The following is a 27,843-nucleotide window of genomic DNA, read 5'->3' as shown; positions in this document are numbered from 1 at the left end:
CGATTCTAATTCCATTGCCAAACATTCCTCGGACCTAGGGTCACCAAAATGTTGGCTTAAAAGCTGTTTTAACTCTTGCCATGTGTGTATAGGATCCCTTTCTCCTATTAAATTAGCGGCATTCCCAGAAAGTCTACTGGTTATAATGTGAAGCAAATATTCATTTTGTGCGATACCTCCCGGGAAAGATTGTATAACATATTCACATTTTTTAAGAAATAATGGTAATGCTCTTGTTTCTCCATCGAACACTGGGATTACTTTAATTATTTCTGCAGGTACCCTAATAACGTTCTCCATTATTGAAAATTGAAGAGAGAGAGAGAGAGAGAAAAAATTACCTCGAAATTAACTAATATTCTAGTATTCACTTACTGCTACACGCTATTTGAAAATAATTTTATTCTCAATTAGCCTTACTATTTATACTATACGATTAAGGCAATGTCTAATCCGTAAAAGTACGTATAAATATTACTGGTGGATAACGGAAGTAAGCGAGGGAATGGTGAAAAGGTGTACTCACAGTCCCGCAGCTTCCATGTCCTTCCGGAATATTGTAGATCTTGAAAATACTCGTTCTCGGGTCCAGTCCAGGTCTGTCGCTGCTCGGCTGCTCAGCTTCACAGGAACTTGACTCAGCTTCCTCTTAATAAATTTATTTTTGTTCGAACTCCCGTTTAAACGTAGAAACGTACGTTGTCCGGCACGGTACAGTCGCGAGATTTTATCGGCTTTCTGAACGTGTCAGGATACGACGGGAATCCTGTCCTCAGCGCCAATTAAGATGGAGAGACTGGATTTATTATTAAAAATAATTTATTTTAATCGAACAGAGTAACGTCCAAGATAATAATTAATACAATATTAACTTAATTCTAATTCTTAACAGCTATTTATAATAAAGTATTGACAAGTAAGCATTGACGTCAAGACCTAGTTAGGGGTAGTGCTGACAAATGTTAATTGTATTGGTTGCTCCACCTTAACTCGCGCCCACGTGTGCTCGTTAAGGCCACGACACCTGCGCACGGGGAATGCATCAAGGCCTATTTAAAAACCTATTATACACTTCTTTTTTTAATTGGGAATGGGGAATTGCACAATAATGTGGGGAATGGTCATATGTGCGCAGGTGTGTAGATAGGTAGGTTTACTGAAATAAAAAAAAGTTTAAAAGTGAATAAGTAACATTTTATTTAAACAATTACACATGTCAAAAATTTAAAAATACACAATGTCAAAAGATACAATTGTGAATAAACAAGTCAATCAATATAAAACAAAATAACTCAGTCAATAATTAAATAATAAAGGCTGCCTATAGGCCCCATCTCACCAAACCTTTTTAATTCACTTCTAGAGCACATTTTCAGGAAAGTAGAGTGGTCAAAATTAGGAATTTATATCTACGGCGAGTATCTGAATCATTTACGCTTTGCTGATGATATTGTTTTGCTATCTGAAAGCCACAAAGATCTCCAGTACATGATCGAAACGTTGAATTTTTACAGTAAGGAATGTGGTCTGGAGATGAACTTAGAAAAAACATGCGTCATGACAAATAGGAAGAAGGAGAGTTTACACGTAGAAAATACCAGTATCGAATACGTGACTGAATATAAATACTTGGGACAAGTTATCTCATTTAGTGGTCGCTATGTAAATGACGTGGAACGTAGAATTCAGAAAGCTTGGAACTCATATTGGTCACACAAACATATTTTTAAATCCAAACTAGACATCACACTGAAAAAAACAGCTATTGACACTGTAGTGACACCGACCCTTCTTTACGGATGCCAAACATGGGCAATAAACAAAGAAATTATCGACAAAATTCAGAAATTTCAAAGAGCCATAGAACGAAGCCTACTCGGTATAAAAATAAAAGACAGAGTAAGAAACACCGATATTCGTAAGAAGACAAATATTAGGTCCTTACCTATGAAATTGGCGTTTTTGTTCATAGATATAAGTCTGATCCTAGTTTTTTTTTTTTTACAAAAGTACATACACAATTACAATAAAACTACAGTGCACTCAATAAACAACGATTTTACATACAATTAATTGTTATTTTTTATTGTTAAGTGTTCAGAATTAAGCCTTGAAAATAGGTCTTTTCATGTGCTGTCGGTTCGAGTATTAAAATTACTTATATTTTTCTAATGGTACCAATTTTCAAGAAATGGAGATATTGAAAACATACCTTAAAGGTGTCAAAAATTACTGGAAAAATTTTGTTTGGTTTGAATTAGCCATCAAAAAAATATCCGCAAAATTAATTGTATGGAAATTCGTGTTTCGTTGAAATTCTCCGAACAAAACGCCAATTTCATAGGTAATGACCAGTGATCGGAATAGGCAGAGTATATTTACCTACGCTTGGTAGAACATAGATAAAAAGTGGAGACTTCCTTACGGCAAAATTTTTTTGCGGGACTAAAGTCCCGGGAACTTACCGAATAATTAATATTGTTCTGAATAGTACGAAAAACAATGCAAACTGCTTCAATACAATAAATAGGCATAAAATAAAACAAACAATATATAAACGGATTCTCCTATATTTATTTTTAATAAACTCTCTTTATGTACAAAGTTATTATTATTTTATTAAGTCTAAATATAAATAACATTGCAACTCAATCTACAAATACAAAATTATTATATTGATTTAAACTAACACCATTTTCACACATACCTATTATTAAATGAAAACGGGACTTAATCGCGTAACACTTATATTTAATATTTGGCCCAAGGTTTCGGATGTCACATAACGTCCGTGGTCAGAGGCATACGGGTAGGGAGTTGTGTCAACATTTTCTAGCTATACGAGTTTTTGGAACTACCCAAAAAATTAAAATTATTTGTCGTCACTATCAAAATCACATTCATAATCATAACATTCATTCATTTCAGTACTAATATTATTCTCCTGGAGATGATTGAAATATATTACTATAATTTTTCCATATTTTCAATTTTCAGTCTATTTCTTTTCAAGCTTAAAATCCATTTGTATGTAGAAAATGACCGTTCAACGTCTACAGATGTGAATGTTGCAAAATTATAAATCAAATCATCATCTGCGTCGATCCCTTGAACAATTTTCTCACTTTTTTCTCTAACTATGTCATAGTCAGGATTGCGTTCTATAACTTTCTCTAATTTATTTTCTATTATTTCGTTCGACGACCAGTTCAAAAGACATCTAACGTTGTCAATAATATCAAAATATTCTGCTAGACTCTTGTAATTTTGTAAGTGCTACTTGAATTATTCTATAATTTTCGTGAATAAAAATAACAATTAACATAGTAGATAGTAATACTGTTATTTCTATCTCTTTCACTTAAACACGGCTGGTATTGGCGTAAAAGAGACGGACAAGTTTGAAATAATATAAATACAATAATGTTATATTATCACTCGTAAACTAGTACAAACTTGTAGTGTTGTGGTTACTATTTAATTTTACGTACATTGGGGATACATTATGAGATTTTATTTATTTTACTGATTTTTAAATCCGGGAAGTCCCGGAAAAAATGTTATCGCAAGGAAGTCTCCCCTTCATGACTTTGTTCTACCAAGTGTAGGTAAATATACTCTGCCTATTCCGATCACTGGTAATGACCTAATATAATGGACGCAGCGGAAATGGCATGCCGCCTCAAGTGGCGATGGGCCGGACACACAGCGAGAACGAAAGACGACCGGTGGAGCAAAAGAGTTTTACACTGGTACCCATACCCACCAGATGGCGGGCGAGGGCAAGGTCATCCGCTCCGCCGCTGGCGAGACGACATAACCGAGCAGGCAGGCATAGCCTGGGCCAGTCTGGCCGCCGACAGAAAACTATGGTGTGACATGGAGGAGGCCTACGTCCAAAAATGGACAAACCCACATGAAAATACTTAGTAATACTTAGTAGTTTTTAAATTCTTTTTCTTTGTAACTTTATTTCAAAATAATACTCAAACTCTAAATTTAATTGTAACATTTATATTTGGGAAATAAAAGGCTTTTATTTATATTTATTTATTTATTTATTATAGGCAGCCTGACGTCACACGAAATCATTGATTTTTGGCTCAGTAAGTTTTTTCTTTTTTAATACCACATTGGTGGCAAACAAGCATACGGTCCGACTGATGGTAAGCAGTTACTGCAGCCTTTGGACGCCTGCAGCTCCAGGGTTGACACAAGAGCGTTGCCGAATGCAAAAAGATCCAATAAGTTTGTGTTAAAATATGGGGCATATATCGGAGTTTTTTTTATACCACGTCGGTGGCAAACAAACAGACGACCCCGCCTGACAGTAAGCAGTCACCGTAGCCCATGGACGCCTGCGAATTCTATAGTTTACACGGATGCACTTTTATTAGCGGTTGGTTTTGTCGCTTGTGCTTATCAAATGTATGGAGTTTGTAGTTTACCAACCGCAAAAAGGCTCAGTAAGTTTTTTCTTTTTTAATACCGCATCGGTGGCATACAAGCATACGGTCCGCCTGATAGTAAGCAGTTATCGTAGCCTATGGACGCCTGCAACTTCAGAGTTGTTACATGCGCGTTGCCGACTGCAAAAGGTTCAATAAGTTTTTCTTTTTTTTATATACTACGTCGGTGGCAAACAAGCACACGGCCCGTCTGGTGGTAAGCAGTCACTGTAGCCTTTAGATGCCTGCAACTTCATAGTTGTTACATGCGTGTTGCCGACCGTTGGGACGTTGACCGTGACTTTCGAAAACAAAAAGTCGTATGTGACTGTTAACTTCCTATTATGCCATGACTATTTGCCATTCACTGTAGAATTTGACAGAGAGAGTTTGATGTATTAAACGTTACCGTATTTAGAGTTAGTAAGGTCTACTGTCCTTAAAATTTTGTATGAAATTATAAGCCATTATCAGCCTTCGTGAATTAAGTATTGTAACCTTAGTCCGATAATGAAGCTTATTTTAAAAACTATGAACTCACGACCCGCCTTATGGTAAGCAGTCACCGTAGCCTATGGAGGCCTGCAATTTCGAGATGTTACATGCGCGTTGCCGATCGTTGAGATGTAGACCGTGACATTCGAAAACAAAAAGTCGTATGTGACTGTAAACTTCCTATTATGACATGACTATTTGCCATTCACCGTAGAATTTGACAGATAGAGAGAGTTTGATGTATTAAACGTTATTTAGAATTAATAAGGTCTACTGTTCTTAAAATTTTATATGATATTACAAGCAAATATCAACCGTCATGAATTAAGTATTGTAACCTTAGTCCGATAATGAAGCTTATTTTAAAGACTATGAACTCTAAGTACTAGAAATAAAGTAGATTTTACTAATTCCGTAATTCTGTAATGCGACATTGTCATGAAACCCGTGCGATGTTGGGGGTATACTCTTCAATCTTTTCAAACAGAATGGTGAAAGCATAGACCTAGTATTTAATATAGACGTGCCGTTGCCGTGAGGGGACAGAACATACGCAAAGTGACGAAATTAAATACACGTTTTAAGATTCCTGACAACATACCAAACATAAACTACGTAACAGAGTTGGGCAAAAATTAACTTGAATAGGAATAAGAATAAAAACAGAAATTTTATTCTTATTCAAATCGATTTGAATTAGAATAACTCTTGCACTAATTATTTTAGAATAAAGCACTTGTATTTATATATATATATATATATTTGTATTTTCTGTATTTCGGTTTTTTCGTGAAGTTTTGTGCAGTCGGCGGTGGAAGTGCATGGCCACTTTATGAATGTTTTCCATTTCTAATGTGCCTATGCAGTTTTGCAGCTTGTTGTACACAGGAACCTTGGCTTGTGCTGTTGCTTGACTTGTGTGTGTAACTGATTTGTGATTATATTTGTTCTTTATTTACCTACTTAATTTTTATAAGTGAGAACCTGTAATTGGCTCTGTGAATCTATTTTAGTTTTTAGAAATGTTTATAGCTGTTGGTTTTCCATGTATGTAATAAAAATAAATAAATAAATACAAAAATAAAAATAAATAAATAAAATTAAGGTGAATAAATCATGTGACTTTTATTTTAAATGCGGAATAAAAAACAGAATAATTATTCTAGTAGTGGGACTATTCTAAATAAGGTTTTATTCAATTAAAATGTTATTTAGAATTAAGTTAATTTTTGTAGTACAATCGGTTATATTTTGTAAGTTGATTTTCACCCTTCTATTTAAAAGTCGGATTGAATTGATATTTGTTACTTTAGTTTAGGTATAGTACACATTGAAGAGTTCCGCTATACACTATATAGTTCTATCATCCGATCAGGGTGCTCAGCCAATATGCCAATCGCTTGTGCTCCGACAACGAAGCACTTTCTGTCTCTATCACTCTTACGTATTAGTGCGATAGAGAGACAGAGATAGGGTTTCGTTCTCGTAGCGCAAACGATTGGCATATTGGCTACGCACTCAAGGTGCCTAGCCAAGATGCCAATTTTTGTTTTTAAATTAATAACCAAATCTTTGGGTACAATTTAGCTGTTCTAGGGTCCTAGCCAATATGCCAATAGTTTGCGCTCCAACAACGAAGGGCTTTCTGTCTCTATCACTCTTACATATTAGAGACTGAGCGTTTCATTGTCGTAGCGCAAACGATTGGCATGTTGGCTACGCATCCAAGGTGCCTAGCCAAGATGACAATTTTTCTTTTAAATTTAATAAACAATCAAACGGTATCTGTCTCTCTATCGCACTAATATGTAAGAGTGATAGAGGCAGAAAGCGCTTCGTTGGTGGAGCGCAAGCGATTGGCATGTTGGCTAGGCCCCCAGAACTGCTAAATTGTACCCAAAGATTTAGTTATTAAATTAAAAACAAAAACTGTCATCTTGGCTAGGCACCTTGGGTGCGTAGCCAACATGCCAATCGTTTGCGCTACGACAACGAAACGCTATCTCTGTCTCTGTATCGCACTAATATGTAAGAGTGATAGACAGAAAGCGCTTCGTTGTTGGAGCGCAAGCGATTGGCATGTTGGCTAGGCCCCCAGAACAGCTAAATTTACCTAATGATTTGGTTGTTAAAATAAAAACAAAAATTAGCATCTTGGCTAGGCACCTTGGGAGCGTAGCCAACATGCCAAACGTTTGCGCTACGACAACGAAGCGCTATCTCTGTCTCTCTATCGCACTAATATGTAAGAGTGATAGAGACAGAAAGCGCTTCGTTGTTGGAGCGCAAGCGATTGGCATGTTGGCTAGGCCCCCAGAACTGCTAAATTGTACCCAAAGATTTAGTTATTAAATTAAAAACAAAAATTGTCATCTTGGCTAGGCACCTTGGGTGCGTAGCCAACATGCCAATCGTTTGCACTACGACAACGAAACGCTATCTCTGTCTCTGTATCGCACTAATATGTAAGAGTGATAGACAGAAAGCGCTTCGTTGTTGGAGCGCAAGCGATTGGCATGTTGGCTAGGCCCCCAGAACAGCTAAATTTACCTAATGATTTGGTTATTAAATTAAGAACAAAAATTGTCATCTTAGTAGGCATCTTGGGTTCGTAGCCAACATGCCAATGGTTTGTGCTACGACAGCAAAACGCTATCCCTGTCTCTCTCCATTAATATGTCAGAGTGATAGGGCCAGAGATAGCGTTTTGTTGTCGTAGCGCAAACCATTGGCATGTTGGCTACGCACTCAAGGTGCCTAGCCAAGATGCCAATTTTTGTTTAAAATTTAATAACCAAATCATTAGGTAAATTTAGCTGTTCTGGGGGCCTAGCCAACATGCCAATGGCTTGCGCTCCGACAACAAAACGCTATCTCTGGCTCTCTTTCGCACTAATATGTAAGAGTGATAGAGACAGAAAATGCTTCGTTGTCGGAGCGCAAGCGATTGGCATCTTAGCTAGGCCCCTAGACCAGCTAAATTGAACCTAATGATTTGGTTAGTAAATTAAAAATAATACGGTTACTGAAACTATGCGACAGTCAATTTGTAAGATTTTATTCCATAAAATGGGTATAAATTAGAAAAGAGACTAACTACTATTACATCTACCTAACTATACGTAATTAGTACCTATACGGTACCCAGACCACATTTTTATTCGTGGAATATTATTTCGAATAAAAATCATGATTATATTGATTTGATTAAGAATATGTTATTCTCATTAAATTTTTTCTCATACGAATTATTCCCGACCAAAATTATTTGAATATTTTTGACGGGAATAAAATCGAGATGATTTTATTCCTACAAATTCTTATTCAAATAATGATTTTATTCTTGAATGCCCAACACTGCTACGTAATTTGGTAGTGTTATTTGTTACCCACCATAAACCATACTAAATTCACAGTGGGGAATAAAAAATGTGAGAATGTGAAAAGGACAAACAATAATATCGCTTTCTCAGCTACTCCTGCTGAAAGATACATAAGACTATCTCGTTTGGTCATTTCCCTCCACCGCTCATGACTGATCCAGTTAAATACTAGATTTATGTTCCAATTATAATATCATAAATGAAATCACATTACCGGCAACCCGCAACTGACGCATACGCATTCTAAAATTAATTAAAACATCAGAAAATAACAATGGAGTACGTCCATTGAACTCGTTGTGAGGCTGTGGTTCAGTAACAAGGGGTTGGGATACAATTATAAATGCGGAGATAGCGACGAAACAAATGTTGCATTCATCTCAGCAATCGAGGAGCTAGCACCTGACGTGGACATTTACAAGTGGGAGGCGGACAGGAGCGATCTCAAGAAGCTGATCAAAGAACTTCTGGAGCAGAGGTCCATCCTTCAGTTACACTCGGGATACCATGCGGAGGGGCTTTTGCTGGAGGTGCTAAGAAAACACAACATTAGATCGCTCCTCTCCGTGCCTCTTAAACAGAAAACTTTAATCTGGAAAGACGCAGGGATGTGGTTCGTGGAGGTGATTAACCCGAAAATCATTAAAAGAACTTATATGTTTTTGGACTGCGAATAAGTGTATGTCTGTGTACCTATGTGTGTGCATACTGAAATAAAAAAAAGTTTAATAGTGAATGACTTTTTATTTACTTACCAATCATTTAGGTATTTTATAATGTCCCGAATGCAAGTATGGGGAGCGGGTTTGATATCAGCTTCCCAACTACATAAAAAAAGTGCAAATGTTGGTTTTTCAAAATTCGTTGTTAAGGGGCTTCCTGGTGTCAATGACCTCTCCCTTCTGAATCCATTCGTTTTCTAATGTTTTTTGTAGCTTATCATATTAACAGCAACGGTTTTAAGCAATATAGTATGCTATATTTAAAATGAAACGAGTAGAATAGCAGTTGCAATGAGACTAATTTTGTTTTTTAAATGTCACAGACAATGACACATAAACAGTTAACATATAAGTAAAACAGATGGCGCTAGTAGTTTCATTTAGATTATTTTAGATATATTTTAACACCTCCAATTACCAAACTAAGCCCATGCAGTTTCCAAAAAACAAAATAATAATTAAACTAACTATGCTAAACAATACTCTGAATGCCCATTTTTCTGACAAAATTATTGTGCTTTACACTACTTAAACCTTTAGTCAAAAGGTCAGCGGGCATTTCAGATGTTGACAAATAAACAATTTTTCCAAGATTGTTAGCGACAGCTTCCCTAACAAAATGATGACGAACATCTATATGTTTTGTTCTTTTATGGAACAAAGGGTTTTCAGACAATTTCTGTGCGCCTTGGTTATCATTGTACAAGACAATTTTATGGTCGCATACAACAATTTCTGAAAGTATTTTTTTTTAAAATAAATTGCCTCCTTGACCGCTTCAGAAATTGCCATATACTTACATTCAACTGAGCTCAAGGCCACTGTTTGCTGCTTTTTACATTCATAAGAAATCACAGAGCCTGACAATTTAAAGCAGAAACCAGTGTATGACTTTCTGTCGATATTATTTGAAGCCCAATCAGCATCAACAAAACCTTCCAGATTATTATTATCATTTATTTATTTATTTATTTAAATATCAAACCAAAAGATTTAGTTTTCTGCAAATATTTTAATATTCTTTTTGCATGTGACCAATGAACTGCTGAAAAGCAATTATTGAACTGGCTCAAATAACTGACACTGTAACTAATATCTGGACGCGTAAGTACGGCTAGGTACATTAGACTTCCTATCAGCTGTTGATAAGGATATTGTTTACATACTTCTTCAGATTTCTCCAATTTCAAATTACTTTCTATTGGGGTATCTATAGAATTACAATTTGACATATTAAACTTCATCAAAATCTGATTTACAAATTGCTCTTGTTCTAAAGAAATACTGCCATTTTCATACATTTTCACCCTCATACCTAATCATTTTTTCACCTGACCCAAATCCTTAGTTTTAAACTTTGACATTAAATTCTTTTTTAAATCATCTGTCATAGCTTTACTATTTGAGAATATGAAAAAATCATCTACAAATACAGTAATAATAATCTGCTCATTTTTTATGCGCTTACTATACAAACAGGGTTCAAGTTTTGACTTTACATATCCCAAGCTCAATAAACAATCATCTACTCTCTTATTCCAAGCTCTGGCAGATTGTTTTGAGCCATATATAGCTCGCTTTAATTTAAGCACTGAATTAGAATTACAATTTAATTCTTGTGGTACTTGCATGTATACATTTTCATCGAGATAGCCATTCAAAAAACTGTTGTTACATCAAGATGGGTAATTTAAAAATTTAATTTTACACTTAAAGCAAATAACAGTCTTAGTGTTGAATACCTTTTTGATGATTGTCAGATCTTTAGCGTCAAGTCCAATGTCAACAAGGATTTTGATTAACTTGTCATGTTGTACTCTATCAAACGCCTTTTCGTAATCGATAAAACATATGTATACAGATCGATTCATATCCCAGCAACGTTGTAAGAGTACCTGGTAACCAAATAATGCATCACGAGTCCCGAAACCATTTCTAAATCCGAACTGAGTATTAGAAATATTTTCCTCAACTTTTTTGTAAATTCGGTTGTGGATTATCTTTAGAAATATCTTTAATACATAACTCATCAAGGATATAGTTCTGTACTCATTGCATGATTTGGCGTTACTAGTCTTAGGAAGAGTTACGAAGGTGGAGTGTAGCCAATCCTCAGGTATTTCACCGCTTTGATATATTCCGTTGAAAAGGCGAACGATAATTTTATAATCTCACTCGGAATTTGGTCCGGTCCAACGGCTCTGCCTGACTTTGCAGATTTAATTGCATTAATAACTTCTTCCATCATTATGTCAGGTCCTCCACTATCTGGAATTGTCAACTGTTGATGGCTTCGTGTATCACTAAAAAGTTTGCTAACGTAATTCCTCCAGATATTCAGCCTTTCCTCGGTTGACATTGCGACTTTTCCACGTTCATCCAAAATAGTCAATGATGGGTTCGGCTTTCTATACCCTACAACTTCCTTTATTTTTTTGAACATATTGAAGTAATCATGCCTATCTTGCATGCTCTCTATTTCTTGACATCTTCTCTTCTTGATTTGATTACTATGTATGTTTAAAATTTGAGATATGGATGTTCTGTTTTGAATCAGTGTCATTGAGTACGAAACCAAAACTTTTCCGCCAGAATGCGGCGGTACTTTGTATGCAGTAGTGAGTTAGTTCTAAAAAATCCGCTATCTAAAAGGATCATTATGAAATGTTTATATAGATGTCGCTAATGTCGCTATTAAGCTACTCAAAGTTCGAATAGTTCCTATTAAAAGATCCGCTATGGGGTGTATTAATGATTGTTGACAGTGAGCTAGCTCCATGTAGTTCCTAAAAGATCCTCTATCGCCTATGAGGGAGAGCTCTAAGTAGTTCTATATGTATAGATGTCGCTACTAAGCTACTCAAAGTCCGAGTAGTTTTGAAAAAGCCCGCTATCGCTCATGTGCGCAGTACGCGGGGGTAATATATAGTTTCTGCAAATTCTGTTATAGCATGTGGCGGGGTTACTATGCGTGTGTTGTCATCGTCGTTAAAAATATATCAAGTCTCGATTCAAACAAAAAACAAGACCTGACCTGATCATGACTTGTGCTCTCACGCTCTACTATGCTTGTTAGTTAGATATAATACTATCGGCAACGGCGACCCTAGCTAATTACGAGCGTGAGCTCTAATATTGCTTGTAAAACCAAACTTACTCTTAAAATCTCTATCGCAGGGTGGGGCAGTAAAGTTGACCAGAATCATTGTAGGTATAATTATAGGAGGGTTTCGGCCGCGATTAACGTATCTGACGTTTCGCACCATGGTTAATGAAACGCGAGTCTTCAAAGTTTTAACACGAGAACGCCATTCTGGCCGCAGAGAAGCATATATATTTGTTGATGGCGAGTGACTCAATATTGCGTCATCGGGGTTTCCCCCGAGTGGAATGGGGGAATTCCCTGAGGGCTTGAGGGAGAATCGTCAGAGAAAGCGGGGATTCCCCGTCAATCAAAGACAAGTAAATGAATGCATATTTTTAAGTATACTCTGGTGAACCCACTTTTGTAAGCAGAAAAAGGTGCGATATTCAATTATTACTGCACGTTTTCATTATCATTTTACCACCTGCCATTGGTACCAGGCTGTTTAAAGTTTCTATTGCCGTCTTTTGACTGGTTTTGTTACACCAGACTGCGGAGGCGTAGGTGATAATGAACCTCGATTTTTGGTCTTATGCCCCATCTTGCTCCTGCCATTCGACAGTTTGACCACATACATAGCCATTTTTGCTTTTTGTATAACGATTTCTCAGGTGAGGGTTCCAAGTTAACTAGGTACTTGACCTCGTCTAAAAACGGTATTATTTATCCATCAAGTCTTGCTTCTGTAAGCTTTTCGAGCTTTCGTTTCTTTGTGAACGGCACTATCACAGTCTTACTCGGATTAAGGCGCTACGCGCTGTTTTTGGCCGTAAACTCTTACTTTCTAGAGTATATATCTTCTTAACGGTTCAACAAAAAATTATAAAAAAAATATATATGAATCTACGTTTTATGTACAACATATGTATTTTTCGAAAAAAGGAACATTACGAGAGGCCGTTTTGCGACTAACTTTGCCTATTTCTATTAAACGGTTTATTCGATTAAAGTTATTTTTAAACTAAAATAAATGTTTTAACCGACACTACAAACGCAACGTAGAATAATGTTAATTAATCAATTTTTTTTTAAGAAATCGAATATTTTTCAACATTTCGTGCGTATGTAGCTCGAAAAAGGCGTGGCCGGCCGTCGTGTTCTAGCTTTGAGACGAGGAGGCTGTGTCGCTCGTCGCTCCGTGCAATAAAATTGGAGTTCTGTAGTGCAAAAAAAGGAGATACGATTCAAAACTTGTCAAAAATCGATGAAAACCTCGGGTAGTCCCTTAATGGACAAGTCATTTTCTCTACACCATTTGAATATTGTGTTTAGAGCTCCTTGCATTAGGTTGGATATCGTGTGGAGGCAGGGGCCTTTGATAAAGGCAAAAGAAAAAGAAGTTTTAAGTAGACACGATGTTAGACTAATAATGGTCTGAAGGATTTAGGCTGTTAGTAGTAGTCCTTTTTCCCTGCTTTTGGTATGAAACGTACCTTGACGCGAGTCCATTTATCTGGTACAATTCCTCACGCGAAACTTGCTCGGAATATAAGAGCCAGATGCAGATTGCTGTAAACGCGCCGCTGATTTAAATGGTTTACATTTTTCCAATGCCCATTTAATTTTGTTTGGTCTAAAGGTGTTTGTAGCTATATTCCAGTTGATATTGCGTGCCCTGTCGATTCGAGGATTCCTAGGATACAAAGCTGTGTATTACTAGTTGAGTACAAACCGGGAAACTGGGTGTCTCTGAGCAAATTCCTCTTCCGTGTTCATAAATGTGCCATCTGGTATTTAAAGGAGGCCGAGATAGTTGGTTGGTGTCTTGGAGAGTATTAAGCCCCTGCTACACGGCAGCAGACAAGCCTACTAACCGTCTGACCTTGGTCTGTCCTTGGTGTGTGGGTCCGTCTGAGTTGTCTGGCTAGACGGTGGCAAACCACAGTGTGTTCAGAACTCGCGGACGGACAACACGTATTGCAAGCGCACAAAATGGCCCCTAACCTTTCAGAAAGTTGGCGTGGCATTAGTACCTACTCAGTGGCGTATGGCCCTAAGGGCGGCGTATGCCACCCCTGGCGGATTGTATTTTGTTTTTCTTCCTTCACTTCTGGGGCGGTAAAACTTATTGGCCGCGGCGCCAAATTTCATAACCTACCTACTCATACTAGTGCAATGACAAAAAAATAAGTTTTTGGCAAAAAAATAATTTTTGGTACAAGCTTTTACCGCTGACTGTACTTTTATTTCCAGAGGCAACTAATACTGGTCGAGACAATTCTAAAAACCCCAAACACAATTAGGTCGCGTTGTTCTATCACAGGGTTCCTATGGCCACCTCCTGTCTCCATCATCAGATCAGCTCTATGGTACCATAATAATGCATTGTCACCCGACTTATATATGTATGCAAATTTTCAGCTCCATCGGAAACTAGAAAGTGGGTCTAATTTAACTTGCAAGATTTGACCCGTACAAACATTTACATACTTACGATTAGGTATATTGCAAGTTAATAAAAAGTTTGTAAAAAAAGAAAAGGGTATATGAATGAAACGCTGGCTCAAAAAACGGCATTTGTTGAGTCATTTCAACTTAATGAATTCGCTGGACTACGCTACGGGGACATACATAACTTTCTGAGAATGAAGAGGAAAGTATTTGATAAATTATTAGAAATGCCACCACACGAGCGAACACGGCGCGTCCTTCAAGCGAAATGGCCTAGTGCGGTCGGCGTCGGGCGGCTACACGGTTCCGGACCGACCGCTCAGACCGCGGTCGCTGGCGCGCGCTCGCATGCCAAGGGCGTCCGGAGGTCAAACGAAATTTTGTTGGTAACAACTGTCTACACGGTCCGGGACAGACCAAGGCCACGCGGTTTGGGGGCTTGTCGGCTGCCGTGTAGCAGGGCTTTTATGTACGTTCTTGCTCCTTTATGAGGTTGGGCAATATCTTCACAGAACCACAATGAAAAAGTAACAGTGAACCGACGCCTTTTATGTTTGCGGAAATGCAGACACCGCACAAGAACACAGTAGGGTTGTCACAGACTTTTACACAACTGCCCATAAGACAAAGAACATGTCAAATAAGACCCGCTAGCCCTGTAAGTAGTACCGAGCTACTAACAATGGCGATGTATGCAACTCGGGTGCGCGCGGCAACAGAACAGGTCACAACAGAACGGATCATAACAGAACAGAAAAAAAAAAGAATATGGCGGTCGCGCGGTGTTGACGCGCTGTGTGAATCGGCTGTTTAAAATATTAAGTTTACGAAATATTACAAGTGATACCATCAGGAAAGCAAGTAAAAAGCGATCAATAGTAAAGTGTTTTAGGCTCAGTGTAAATTTATCAAGAAATAGTGTCTATTTAAATCACAATATCGTCAATTATCCCAAACGAGATTCTCGGATACCGACGGTTTAAGTTAAAGTTAACTGCAGTGACCGTATTCGAACCAGAAGGTACTTAAGTAGCGGATATTGCGCGGTGCTTAGGACCGTTCGTGCGCGAGAGTGCTCAAGTCCATGGTCTAATAAAACATGGTCTTCCATTCCCAGAGTGACACGGGCCTACGTCACAATAACATTGCCACTTTATTTCAACATAACATGTTACATGGGTACATTATACCTATGGTTAATAAGTTAAAATATTTCTTTATAATTTTATAATTTTCATTTATATGTATTTTAGCTTAAATTTTACAATAACACGTCATTTTTAATTACTCGTTAGCAATATCTTCCGATTCACGAAAGAAATTTCAGACTTTCGGGTAATTCTGTTTATACTACTGGCAACACAGGATAGCGCTGTGCACATTTGACAATTCGGATCTAGATAACTTCATGCCCTGACCGTCATCCTTGTCGAACGCGTGTTAATTGTTATTTCCTTCTCGCTCAGTGTCAGCAGTCGCAGTGTTTTCCAAACTTTTCACGCCGTAAGCTTGGTAATTAATGTGTAACTGTGAATTAGTTTTTCAAACGTTTGTCTTGTATAGATAAATAAAGTTTAATTTAATACATTAGATTTGTTTTATTTTACTATGTTTCTACATGAATAACTTAAAATTAATGCCGTTAAAATAATTTTCACCGTTGGTTAAAATTCTCCCACATTTCAAAGTTTGAGAACCTGTAAACAGCATGATGACGTAGGCGCGTGTCAGTTAGGTCATACGCGAATCTCGGAATGGAGTACCAGGCGGAGTATATTATTATACCATGCTCAAGTCGAGATAAACAGCAAGTAGGCGCGTGAAGTGCGGCCTACGTTGGATCGTGAACCTTACGTCAAGACTATAACGTGCATATTAGCTTGTCTAATATATTTGTATCGGGACCATCATAAATATATATTTTTGCCAAGATGAATTGCAATAAATGTGATTTAGAGCTATCATCCACTGAATCAATCAAATGCACAACATGTCAAGACAAATTTCACTATTGATGTGTCGGGCTCACTGATACTGAATTTAAAAAAATGTTACCGATGAACGTAAAAAAATGGAAGTGTCCGAAATGCAAACTGCCCAAAAAAACGCCTTCCGCAATTACACCAAAATCGCCGGTAATTCTCAACGAGTAACGACAATTCGGATCTTTTACCATCCATCGTAAGCATTGATACGACAGCGCTCCTAAACAACATGAACAGCCAGTTTGAAAATTTATCTCAAGAAATGACCCAACTTAAGGACAGTGTCAATACTAGACTAGACGAATTGTCGTCCTCCATTCAAAAGTGGTCTGTAAAATTTCAAGAACTCGAAGGTAAATACGTGGAACTTCAAAATCAGGCAGCAAGTGTGCAAACGGAAATAGCTGCGGTTAAAGCAGAAAATGCGCAGCTCAGGGCCAAGCTGGATGACCTTCAAAATAACTCTGATGAGCAGGAGCAACGATCTCGTCAGTGCAATATTGAAATCCAAAACCTGCAACTCAAGCCCTCAGAAAACTTAGTGCACATGACACTCACTCTAGGCAAAGTTTTGAATGTCCCTATTACCACCGACTCCATACGGGCTGTGCATAGAATTGCACATAACTTCAAAACAGATCGCCCAAAAAATATTATAGTGGAGCTGAGTTCTCGTCGGCTAAGGGATGACGTCATCGCAGCGGCTCGAGCGAGACGCGGTGTTACGGCGGGCCAGATCCTTCAGGCCTGCGGCTGCGGCTCGTCTCCGCCCTCCACCAGCGGCGCGTCCCCGTCAGAAGATCAAGTGAACAACTCGCGACCTGTATACATCAACGAACACTTGACATTGAAAAATAAGATCCTTTATTCAAAAACGCGTAAAATGGCTAGTACAAAAAACTACAAGTGGGCTTGGATTAAAAACGGAGCAATTCTAGTTAGAAAGAATGAATCATCACCCGTTATTCGAGTCCGTAGGGAGGCTGACTTAGAGACACTATGAAGTTTTCAAACACATTCTATTGTGTTGATAATTACGTTGTTATGCAAGCTGCTTATCTGATGATCTTCCATTCGGCAATCGATGCGATCAGACGTGTTGAAATTATAATTAAATAATATACAAATTAAAAACGTGTGCAATATGCATTGACCTCGATATTGACAAACTGTGTCATGCGACGTTCTTTGCTTGTGTAGTGTAAGTAGATATGACGTCAGTGTTTAAACAACTTTATTCATTATGAGTGCTAATAACAGCCCGTTTGGCAGAAGTTCCAAAATTCAGCGTTCCCCGCCATCAACACCAGTGCCACCGAATACCGGAAATGAAAATGCACAACCAACGAGCGCAAGAGACCAGACCAGTCTTGACCCGGTACCAACATCAGAGATTCAGAATTGGATGAGCACCATAGATAAATCTCTTAGTGAAATCTGCAGCATATCGACGGAAGGCAAATTGAACTCCGACCAAAAACTCAGGATCCACAATCTTTGCCGAAAGGTTTCCCACGGTTCCGCAAACTTGGCAGTTCTTTATCAAGGCCTTAAAGCAAAGGCACTCGTTAACCACTGCACTCTTCAGACGCTTCAAGAAAAACAAGACCTATCAGACAGTTTCCGAGCCCTCAAGGACAGTATCGATAACACTAACAGACCGGCTACACACGCACTTTCTTTTGCCGATATGGTGAAAACTAGTAACAAAAACGAAATTCGTCCTAATAATTTGAGCTCAGTCGCAATTTATCCTAAAGATCAGTCGAAGTCAAGCGAGGAAACGAAAAACCTAGTACAAAAAATTATTAATCCTGAAGAAATGAAACTGCACGTAAGAGCGCTGCGTAAAGTTAAAAATGGCGGTGTTATCATCAGCACTGATACTAAGGACGACATAGAAAAATTGAAATTGACATTTAAAAACACATCCCTGAATCTCACCATCGATGAACCCTTCAAGCGCAGGCCCAGAGTTGTAATAGTAGGTGTACCATCGGCTCTACGGGATCAAGAGGTCTACAATTGTTTATATGAACAGAATATAGCCGACAAGTTTCCAGAACTAACTCGGGAAAATTTCTTAGCGTCTATCAAATTAAGCCATAAGTCGGGTAAGAAAGATGCAGAGTCCTGTAACTACGTGATAGAAGTTCCAGCCTATATACGACGCGCTCTCATATCTCAAAACCGAGCTTTCATCAACTGGTCATCGTGTCCTGTCAGAGACTTCACAACTGTTACAAAGTGTTTCAAGTGCCATTTTTACGGCCATGCTGCCAAAACATGCAAGCAATCAGAGCCCACCTGTGGACATTGCAGTAATCTAGGGCACTCGGACAAGGATTGCCTATTTAAAGCAGAATATCCCAAATGCGCATCATGCAGTCTCTTCAAAAAACCCAATGGTCATATAACTGGGGACCCTGACTGTCCCGTCAGGAAAATGGCCGAACGACGGTACATAAACTCGATTGATTATGGGGAGGGCTAAAAAATACATGCTATTAAAAGATTATCTGTTAATTGTTTGTCTAAGTATACCTAACTAGTTGGTTTGTAGTTATTACCTACCATTTGTTATCAACGTATAGATCGATAATGTTTTTCATACTTAAGTATTTAATGTTTGTATAAAATTGTCATTAATAAGTGCTTTATTTACCTTATGTTTAATTTGCCCTACTGACCGTAATCCTATCAAAATGCATTTCTTGCCTCGTAACTATTTTTAATGTAAACTAATAACAATGTAATAATGAAATAAACACGATCGACCTACATTATAGATATTATAGACACTGACACAGCAATACTTGGTTACTAAGTGTAAGATAATTCAATACCTATTCATGTCTCTATGTTCATGATTTTAATTTGTTTTATTGTTTATTGATCTTTAAATTAGTATATTATCTCTTTGCCTGAGATACAGGATTATATTCCTAGTTCAGGCGCACGTAACAATGTACGTAAAATGTAAAAGTTCACGCATAATGTAACATTAGCAATAAGGTTTTCTTAATAAATTATTCTTATTCTTATTCTTATTCTTATCTATATTGGTTTACATTTACTAATTTTGTATTACTATATTCTAATGGGCTATAATATTGAATCTAGATATTTTAACTTGGAAAATTGCGCATGTAAAGTGAATTATATAACATTAAAGCTAATATTTTTTTTTCACCGCTTAGTACTATATATAAATAAATCATACATATATATAAAGAGTTTCCAACATAATATTATATTCGACATATGTTACAGGCGCGTTTAATAATAATTTAAGATTTTACTATCAAAATTGCGGTGGTATTAAAAGTAAAATACTAGATATTCGTTTGAACTTATTACAGTGTAATTATGATGTTATAGTGCTGACAGAGACGTGGCTAAGGAACGATATTCGGGACGCGGAATTGTTTGATAGCAATACCTATAACGTATTCCGGCGCGACCGGGACTTGCGGGGCACGGTGAAAAAGGGCGGCGGCGGAGTTCTGATAGCGGTAAGATCTAGTTTTTCAGCCTCTCGCCGATCCGATTGGGAATCTAACTTAATCGAAGAAATTTATGTTGAAATTTGTAACTCGGGCTATAAAATGGTAATCAATGGCGTCTATATCTCCCCCCCCCCCCCCAAATCTAATATACTAGTGTATCAAACCTATTGTAATAAATTAGAAGAACTGAGCACATCCTTAGTCGACGAGATATTATGTTTGGCGGGTGATTACAATCTTCCTGAGTTGAGCTGGTCCTTGTCAGGCGTGGGTGAACTTTTACCAGATAATGTAGGTCAAAACCCCTGCGCAGCGGCACTAATTAACACGACCGAAATGTTACGTTTAAACCAGTTTAATAAAAGTAAGAATATTAACAATCGAACGTTAGATTTAATATTTTGTAACAAAAAATGTTTAATTTCAAATCCGGAAATCGAATTATCGAATATTGATAGACATCACCCCGCCGTGGAATTCAGTATAGATCTCGTCCCAACTAATTGTATTCCCAAGAACCCGTAGCTATATATAACTTTCGCAAGGCGGACTATAGTGAAATCTCAGAAATGATTAATAAAATTGACTGGCAGATGGAGCTCAAAGATTTACAACCAGAGCCAGCAGTAGATAAATTTTATACAATTATTTATCATATTATAGATAAGTTAGTGCCATTAAAAAAATGATAAGTAAAAATACACCGAAGTGGTTTTCTCCCGCTTTAAAAAATACTCTAAACAGGAAAAAGAAACTATGGCGGCGTTGGAAAATTATAATTCTGCGGTAGACTATGCTGAGTTCTCTTTGCTTAGAAAAAGAAGTAAAATATTATTAATTGAATGTTTTAACACATACACTAATAATACCGAACTAAGTATCAAAAGTAATATTAAAGCTTTTTGGTCATATATTTCAACATTAAAAAAGAACTCTTCAGGCTATCCTGCCACGATGTATTATAATGATAAGTCCTCTAACACCCCAGATGGTGTAGTCGAAATGTTCGCAGGTTTCTTTCAATCGGTGTTTGAACCGCGTGGTAATATTGATTATAATGAATTAGATGGTATACCCTCGTTAGACGAAGCAAAAAACATAACAAATATTGAATTAAACAGAGGTCACATACTTAAAAAACTTAAAAGTTTAGACACTAATAAAGGAGCGGGGGCCAGATAAAATTAGTCCTTGGTTTATAAAAAATACCGCCACAGCATTAGTTACTCCGCTTTGTATAATTTTTAATAAATGCCTTAATTTCGGAACGTTCCCTGAACGCTGGAAAATAGCACAAGTGACGCCTATACATAAATCGGGTCCAAAATGCCAGGTAGCTAATTATAGACCTGTCTCAGTACAATCCATTATACCTAAAGTTTTTGAAGGGTTGATTCATGATGTCATATATCCTTTGATCCAGCCTAGTATATTACCTGAACAACATGGTTTTATGAAAAATAGATCGACGATTACGAATTTATTACAATATACTGACTTTATATTCAAGTCTATGGATGAAAGAGAGCAAGTAGATGTTATCTTTACCGACTTTTGTAAAGCGTTCGATAAAGTAGACCATGTATATCTTCTTAAAAAACTAGCATTTAACGGAATCCGTGGTAATCTGTTGGGTTGGTTTGCCTCCTATTTGACAAATAGAACTCAAGTCGTAGTTATTAATGGCTTTAGGTCCAACCTTGCCAATGTGACGTCCGGAGTAATTCAAGGCTCAATTTTAGGGCCTTTGTTATACAGTATATTTATTAATGATATCAAAAACTGCTTTGAGAATAGTAGTTTCTTATTATTTGCAGATGACCTAAAAATTTATAAAGTTATAAAAACTTTTACAAAAAAAAAGAAAACCGACTTCAAAAAGGATAAAATAAAATATTATCCGTTTTTAAGTATATGCGTTACCAACTGATATGTTTGAAGTCGGTGCCAAGACAAATTTGAAGCATACCATGATTTTAGGGCGATTCGATAAGAATGTGGCTATATGTGCGTTGGATTACCTTACACGACACGACAGCAATGATCATACTTTTTGTAGATACCTAAGAACACACAGTCAATCCACCTTGGCGCAGTCCGTACCATGTTTGTCGGTACTAGTATAAAACCAATGCGATTGCCGACATGTTTTTTAAAGAGCAAGTTTCACAAATTTTCAAACTGTCCATAGTACTCTGGTGTGGGTTTGGGACTGAGTTATTTCCCGCCTCTTATCCAGAGAACTTGATTTCAACATATAAAACAATTCAAGGACCATGTACAGGGCTTTAACTTTTTACCTGCATGGCAAATTTCACCAGTTTACATGGCAGTTATTTGGCCGAAAAGTTGACAAAGAGTCAGACAGAATTACTTTCACCATTATAATATTAGTACAGTTGTAATGTGATTTATAGACATAAAGCTGATTATTTTTGACCGGTATTGTTACTATTTGTCTTGGCACCGACTTCAAACATATCAGTTGGTAACGCATATACTTAAAAACGGATAATATTTTATTTTATCCTTTTTGAAGTCGGTTTTCTTTTTTTTTTTGTAAAAGTTTTTATTTTTCCATTTTTAGTTTTAAGGCATTGTTAAAAGCTTATGCATGAGTGACGTGTGACGCATGAATAAAAAGCATAATAATGCGTATCACTAAATTCGAAATCATTCCTGTCACTACACAAACACAAAATCCATCCTCCGCCCCGCCACTGACCCAATCCCTCAACCCCCCGATAACTCAACCTCACAGCAAATCAACCCCTGATCACGGTACTCCTCGACTACCAACCCTTCAACTGCCATTTCCCGACTCCTCAGTAGCTTTACCATAAGTCTAACACTGACATATTCGCTAGTGTGTGCGTAACTTACTTTCTATGCGTCTCGCTTGTAGTGGCATCCTATTAGTGCGAGCGAGATGTATAGAAATTAAGTAAGTTACGAAGACGTTAGCGAATATGTAGTAGTGTCAAACTCGTGGTAGGGCTACAGTTGTACTTCATCAAATTGGTGATTTTCGGGGGGAAATGCTTAAGTTGCTATAGAAAACAACGATGTCGCCATACTCGTGCCTTTAAAAATTGAGAAGTTCCTTCATTTCCTTATGAATTCCGTCATCAGATTAGAACCAACAATATTATGGGAACATCTTGGAGGTAACTTCGTTCAAACGAAAAAAGAATTACTCAAATCGGACCACGGGTTCCGGAGTAATCTACATTTATAAAATCATCATCATTATCATCAACAATCATCATCATCAGGTTCACTCCATCAAATTCGTGGTTTTAAGAGAAAATGCTTGATTTGCTTAAGACAATACCCAAATCACCATACATGTGCCTTTAAAAATAGAGGAGTTCCCTCAATTCTTCATGGATCCCATTATCAGAAGAGCACCAGATTAATGTGGGACGCCCTTGGAGGCAGTTCCCTTCAAACAAAAAAAGAATTGCTCAAATCGGACCACGGGTCTCGGAGTAATCGGAGTAAATAAAATAACGTGCTACATTTTAAGAAATCGTCATGATTATCATCAAAACAATCATCATCATCAGGTGAACTTCATCAAATTGGTGGTTTTCGAGAGAAAATGCTTGAGTTGCTTAACAAAATACCCAAATCACCATACATGTCCTTTTTAAAATTGAGGAGTTCCCTCAATTCCTCATGGATCCCATCACCAGAACAGCACCAGATTAATGTGGGACCACCTTGGAAGTACCTTCGTTCGAACAAAAAAAGAATTACTCAAATCGGCCCACGGGTCTCGGAGTAATCGGTGAACATACATAAAAAAAAACATAGCCACAACCGAATACAGAACCTCCTCCTTCTATGAAATTGAAGTCGGTTAATAAAAAATGAAAATGATAGTAAATTGGTCCAGAAAGACTTAGACACATTTTATAAATACTGCGAACACAATAAGTTGCTATTGGCGACTAATAAATGTATGCAAATTACTTTTACAAAAAACAAGAAGAGGCTCATAAACTTTAACTATAAATTAGGTCAAACACAGATAATGAAAGTACAAACAGCTAGGGATCTTGGAGTAATATTTGACGAAAACCTACATTTTAGCGGGCATATAGATAAAATAGTACGTAAAGCTTATCAGATGTTAGGTTTTGTCATTAGGTCGGCTAAGGTATTCAAAAAGGCGGATACGTAATTACGTACCTATTGCTTTATAAAACGTTCGTAAGACCACATTTAGAGTACGCGTCATTTATATGGAATCCTCTTTATGCCAAATATGCTAATGCCATTGAAATGGTACAAAAGAAATTCCTGAGAATTATGCATAAGAAACTTACAGGAAAAAAGATGCCGTACAAAAACTTGCTAAAGCACTACAAAGTATCATCATTGTCAACGCGACGAATAATGACCGATGCTATGGTACTTTACAATATATGTAGAAATGAGTACAACAGCAGCGAGCTGGTACAACTCATGCGGTTCCGGGTGCCGCGTAGCGGGGCGCGCTCCGCCGCCCTGTTTGCCGTGCCCACGTGCGCCACCAACGCTGGTGTACGAGCGCCGCTGCGTCGCATTTGTGACACATACAATAAAAGTCTCGTCTCGGTCGACATCTTCAACACTAGCAAAATTCAATTTAAAACGCAAATCCTTGGAATAATCAAAGAAGACTGTTAGTGAATGGTATAAATAAGTATAGCCTTAAGATATAAGATACTACAAATTGTTTGTTTTTTACTAATGGTTCGTGCCAATAGAAAATATCTATTAATAATATTTTGTAAACTAAATTTAACTGATTTTTAGTTCTCGGTGAGAACTGCTGGGGAGGAAAATGCATGTTTAGTATGTAAGTTAGTTTTTAATAGGATCTTATGTACATTTTACTCTGTTGTTCTCCTAATAAATAAAATAAAATAAAATAAAACAGGTTAGAGCAGAACAGGTTACAACAGGATAGGTCACAACAGAACAGGTTACAACAGAAAAGGTCAAAAACAGAACAGGTTATATAGAACAGAACAGGTCACAACAGAACAGGTTTTGGAATTGGTCTGTTTTAATTGATACAGTTATGGAGAAGGTTCCGTCTAGACAGGGCAATCGTGTGGGGTGCGAGGCACTCCTCGCGCGCACCCGAGTTGCATACATCGCCATTGTTAGTAGCTGGGTACTACTTACAGGGCTAGCGGGTCTTATTTGAAATGTTCTTTGTATATTGGGCAGTTGTGTAAAAGTCTGTGACAACCCTACTGTGTTCTTGTGCAGTATCTGCATTTACGCAAACATCAAAGGCGTCGGTTCACTGTTACTTTTTAGTTTTACACTGTAGTTCTGTGAAGATATTGCCCAAACTCATAAAGGAGCAAGAATTTATAGAATACTCTCCAAGAGAGCAACCGTTAAATACAAGATGACACATTTATGAACACGGAAGAGGAAACTCTGGACTTGCTCAGAGACACGCACTTCCCCGGTTCGTACTCAACCAGTAATACACAGCTTTGCGCCCATAGGAATCCTCGAATCCACAGGGCACTGGAATATAGCAACAAACATCTTTAGACCAAACAAAATTAAATGAACATTATAAAAATGTAAACCATTGAATCGGAGGCGCTTTTACAGCAATCTGCATCTGGCCATAATATTCCGACTATTCCGAGCAAGTTTCTCGTGGAGAATTGTACCAGATAAATGGACTCGGGTCAAGGTACGCTTCATACCAAAAGCAGGGAAAAAGGACTACTACTAACAGCCTAAATCCTTCAGACCATTATTAGTCTAATATCGTTTCTACTTAAAACTTATTCTTTTTTCCTTTTGCCTTTATCAAAGGTCCCTGTCTCCACACGATATCCAACCTAATGCAAGGAGATTTAAACACAATATTCAAATGGTGTAGAGAAAAAGCTCGAAAAGCTTACAGAACCAAGACTTGATTAATAAATAATACCGTTCTCGGACTAGGTCAAGTACCTAGTTGACTTGGAAGCTTGGAACCCTCACCTGAGAAATATTATACAAAAAGCAAAAATGACCATGTATGTGGTCAAACTGTCGAATGGCAGGAGCAAGCTGGAGCATACTCATACTACGCCTCCGCAGTCTGGTGTAACAAAACCAGTCAAAAGACGGCAACAGAAACTTTAAACAGCCTGGTACCGACGATGGCAGGTGGTACAGTAATAATGAAAACGTGCAGTAATTGAATATCGCGCCTTTTTCTGCTCACAAAGTCTTTGATTGATGGGAAATCCCCGCTTTCTCTGATCATTCTCCCACAAGCCCGCAGGGAATTCCCCCATTCCTCTCAGGAGGAAACCCCGATGACGCAATAAAGAGTCACTCGCCATCAACAAATGTATATGCTTCTCTGTGGCCAGAATGGCGTTCTCGTGTACGTTGCAGACGCTCGTCTCATTGATCTTGATGTGAAACGTCAGATACGTAAATCGCGGCCGACATCCTACTATAATTATACCTACAATGATTCTGGTCAACTTTACTGCCCCACCCTGCACATGAGCGATAGCGGGCTTTTAAAAAAAATACTCGGACTTTGAGTAGCTTAGTAGCAACATCTATACATACAGAACTACTTAGATCTCGCCCTCATAGGTGATAGAGGATCTTTTAGGAACTACATGGAGCTAGCTCACTGTCAACGATCATTAATACACCCCATAGCGGGTCTTTTAATAGGAACTACTCGAACTATGAGTAGCTTAATAGCGACATCTATACATACGTTTCATAATGATTCTTTTAGATAGCGGATTTTTTTTAGAACTAACTTACTACTGCATACAAAGTAGCGCCACATTCTGGCGGAAAAGTTTTGGTCTGATACGCAATGACACTGATTCAAAACAGAATATCCATATCTCAAATTTTAAACATACATAGTAATAATTCGACAAAGTTAATAGACACATTTTGCATTTGGTTTTCATACCTCTACATACTATTGTTCAGAGTGAGTGATCAGCTTTTACTAATTAACACAATCTCACCCTCTCCGCGGTTTTCATCGATTTTTGATAAGTTTTGAACCGTTACTCCTTCTTTTTCACTACAGATAGAATCATAAGACAAACGGCTATCGGTTCTTCAATCTTTTATCTCCATTCTTGTCTATCGGATTTTGAAAGAAGTGAGTACTTATTTTTTTATGTTTTTTTAAAACATTGTCTAAAAAAACACTTTTTTCGTAATTCGATTGCTGTGAAGGATCTTACATGTACGAAATCTGCACATTTGGGTTCGTTTTTGTCGTCTCTAAAAACAGGTCAGAGATTTTAATTTTAAACTTATTAACACAAAAGTTATGGCCAGAAAACCAGTTTTTGGCCTAAAATTGGTCAATTTTGATGTCAAATATCTCGAAGAAAATCTTTGAAATAAATATGGCATACTATATTGCTTAAAACCGTTGCTATTACTATGATAAGCTACAAAACATTAGAAAACTAAGGGATTCAGATTGAAGGTCATTGGCGCCAGGGTGCCCCTTAACAACTAATTTTGAAAAATCTACTTTTGTGTTTTCTTTATGTAGTTGGGAAACCGCTCCCCATACTTGCATCGGGACATTATAAAATACCTAAATAATTGGTAAGTAAATAAATAAATAAATAGTCAATCACTATTAAACTTTATTCTTTATTTCAGACATAAGGGCCACCCCACATCTGGCGTCTTTCGGGCGTCGGCGTCGGTCAGCGCTATGGAAAATGACGTCGCTGCGCAGTTGCGTCGACGT

The 27,843-nt window shown here is 37.5% G+C and overlaps 1 protein-coding gene and 1 long non-coding RNA gene across 2 annotated transcripts in view; both read left to right on the top strand.

The window, feature by feature from the left end:
• Nucleotides 1–27,843, top strand: part of LOC134805704 (uncharacterized) — a 364,302-nt gene that overhangs the window by 147,445 nt on the left and 189,014 nt on the right. Inside the window, exon 2 of the long non-coding RNA XR_010146370.1 lies at nt 12,645–12,697. This is a non-coding gene — a long non-coding RNA (uncharacterized LOC134805704). The remainder of the gene's footprint in view (nt 1–12,644; nt 12,698–27,843) is intronic.
• Nucleotides 17,813–19,063, top strand: LOC134805691 (uncharacterized). The gene has a single exon (XM_063778946.1). The coding sequence runs from the start codon at nt 17,813–17,815 to the stop codon at nt 19,061–19,063; it is 1,251 nt and encodes a 416-aa protein (XP_063635016.1).

Source organism: Cydia splendana, unplaced genomic scaffold (genome assembly GCF_910591565.1).
Source record: "Cydia splendana unplaced genomic scaffold, ilCydSple1.2 scaffold_49_ctg1, whole genome shotgun sequence".
NCBI classification, from domain to species: domain Eukaryota; kingdom Metazoa; phylum Arthropoda; class Insecta; order Lepidoptera; family Tortricidae; genus Cydia; species Cydia splendana.
Note: the sequence above shows the minus strand (reverse complement) of the source record. Positions and strands in the feature narration are given on the sequence as shown.

What these genes read in the sequence shown, in the direction of transcription:
- LOC134805691 (XM_063778946.1), top strand. Translation starts at nt 17,813, where the DNA reads ATGAGTGCTAATAACAGCCCGTTTGGCAGAAGTTCCAAAATTCAGCGT.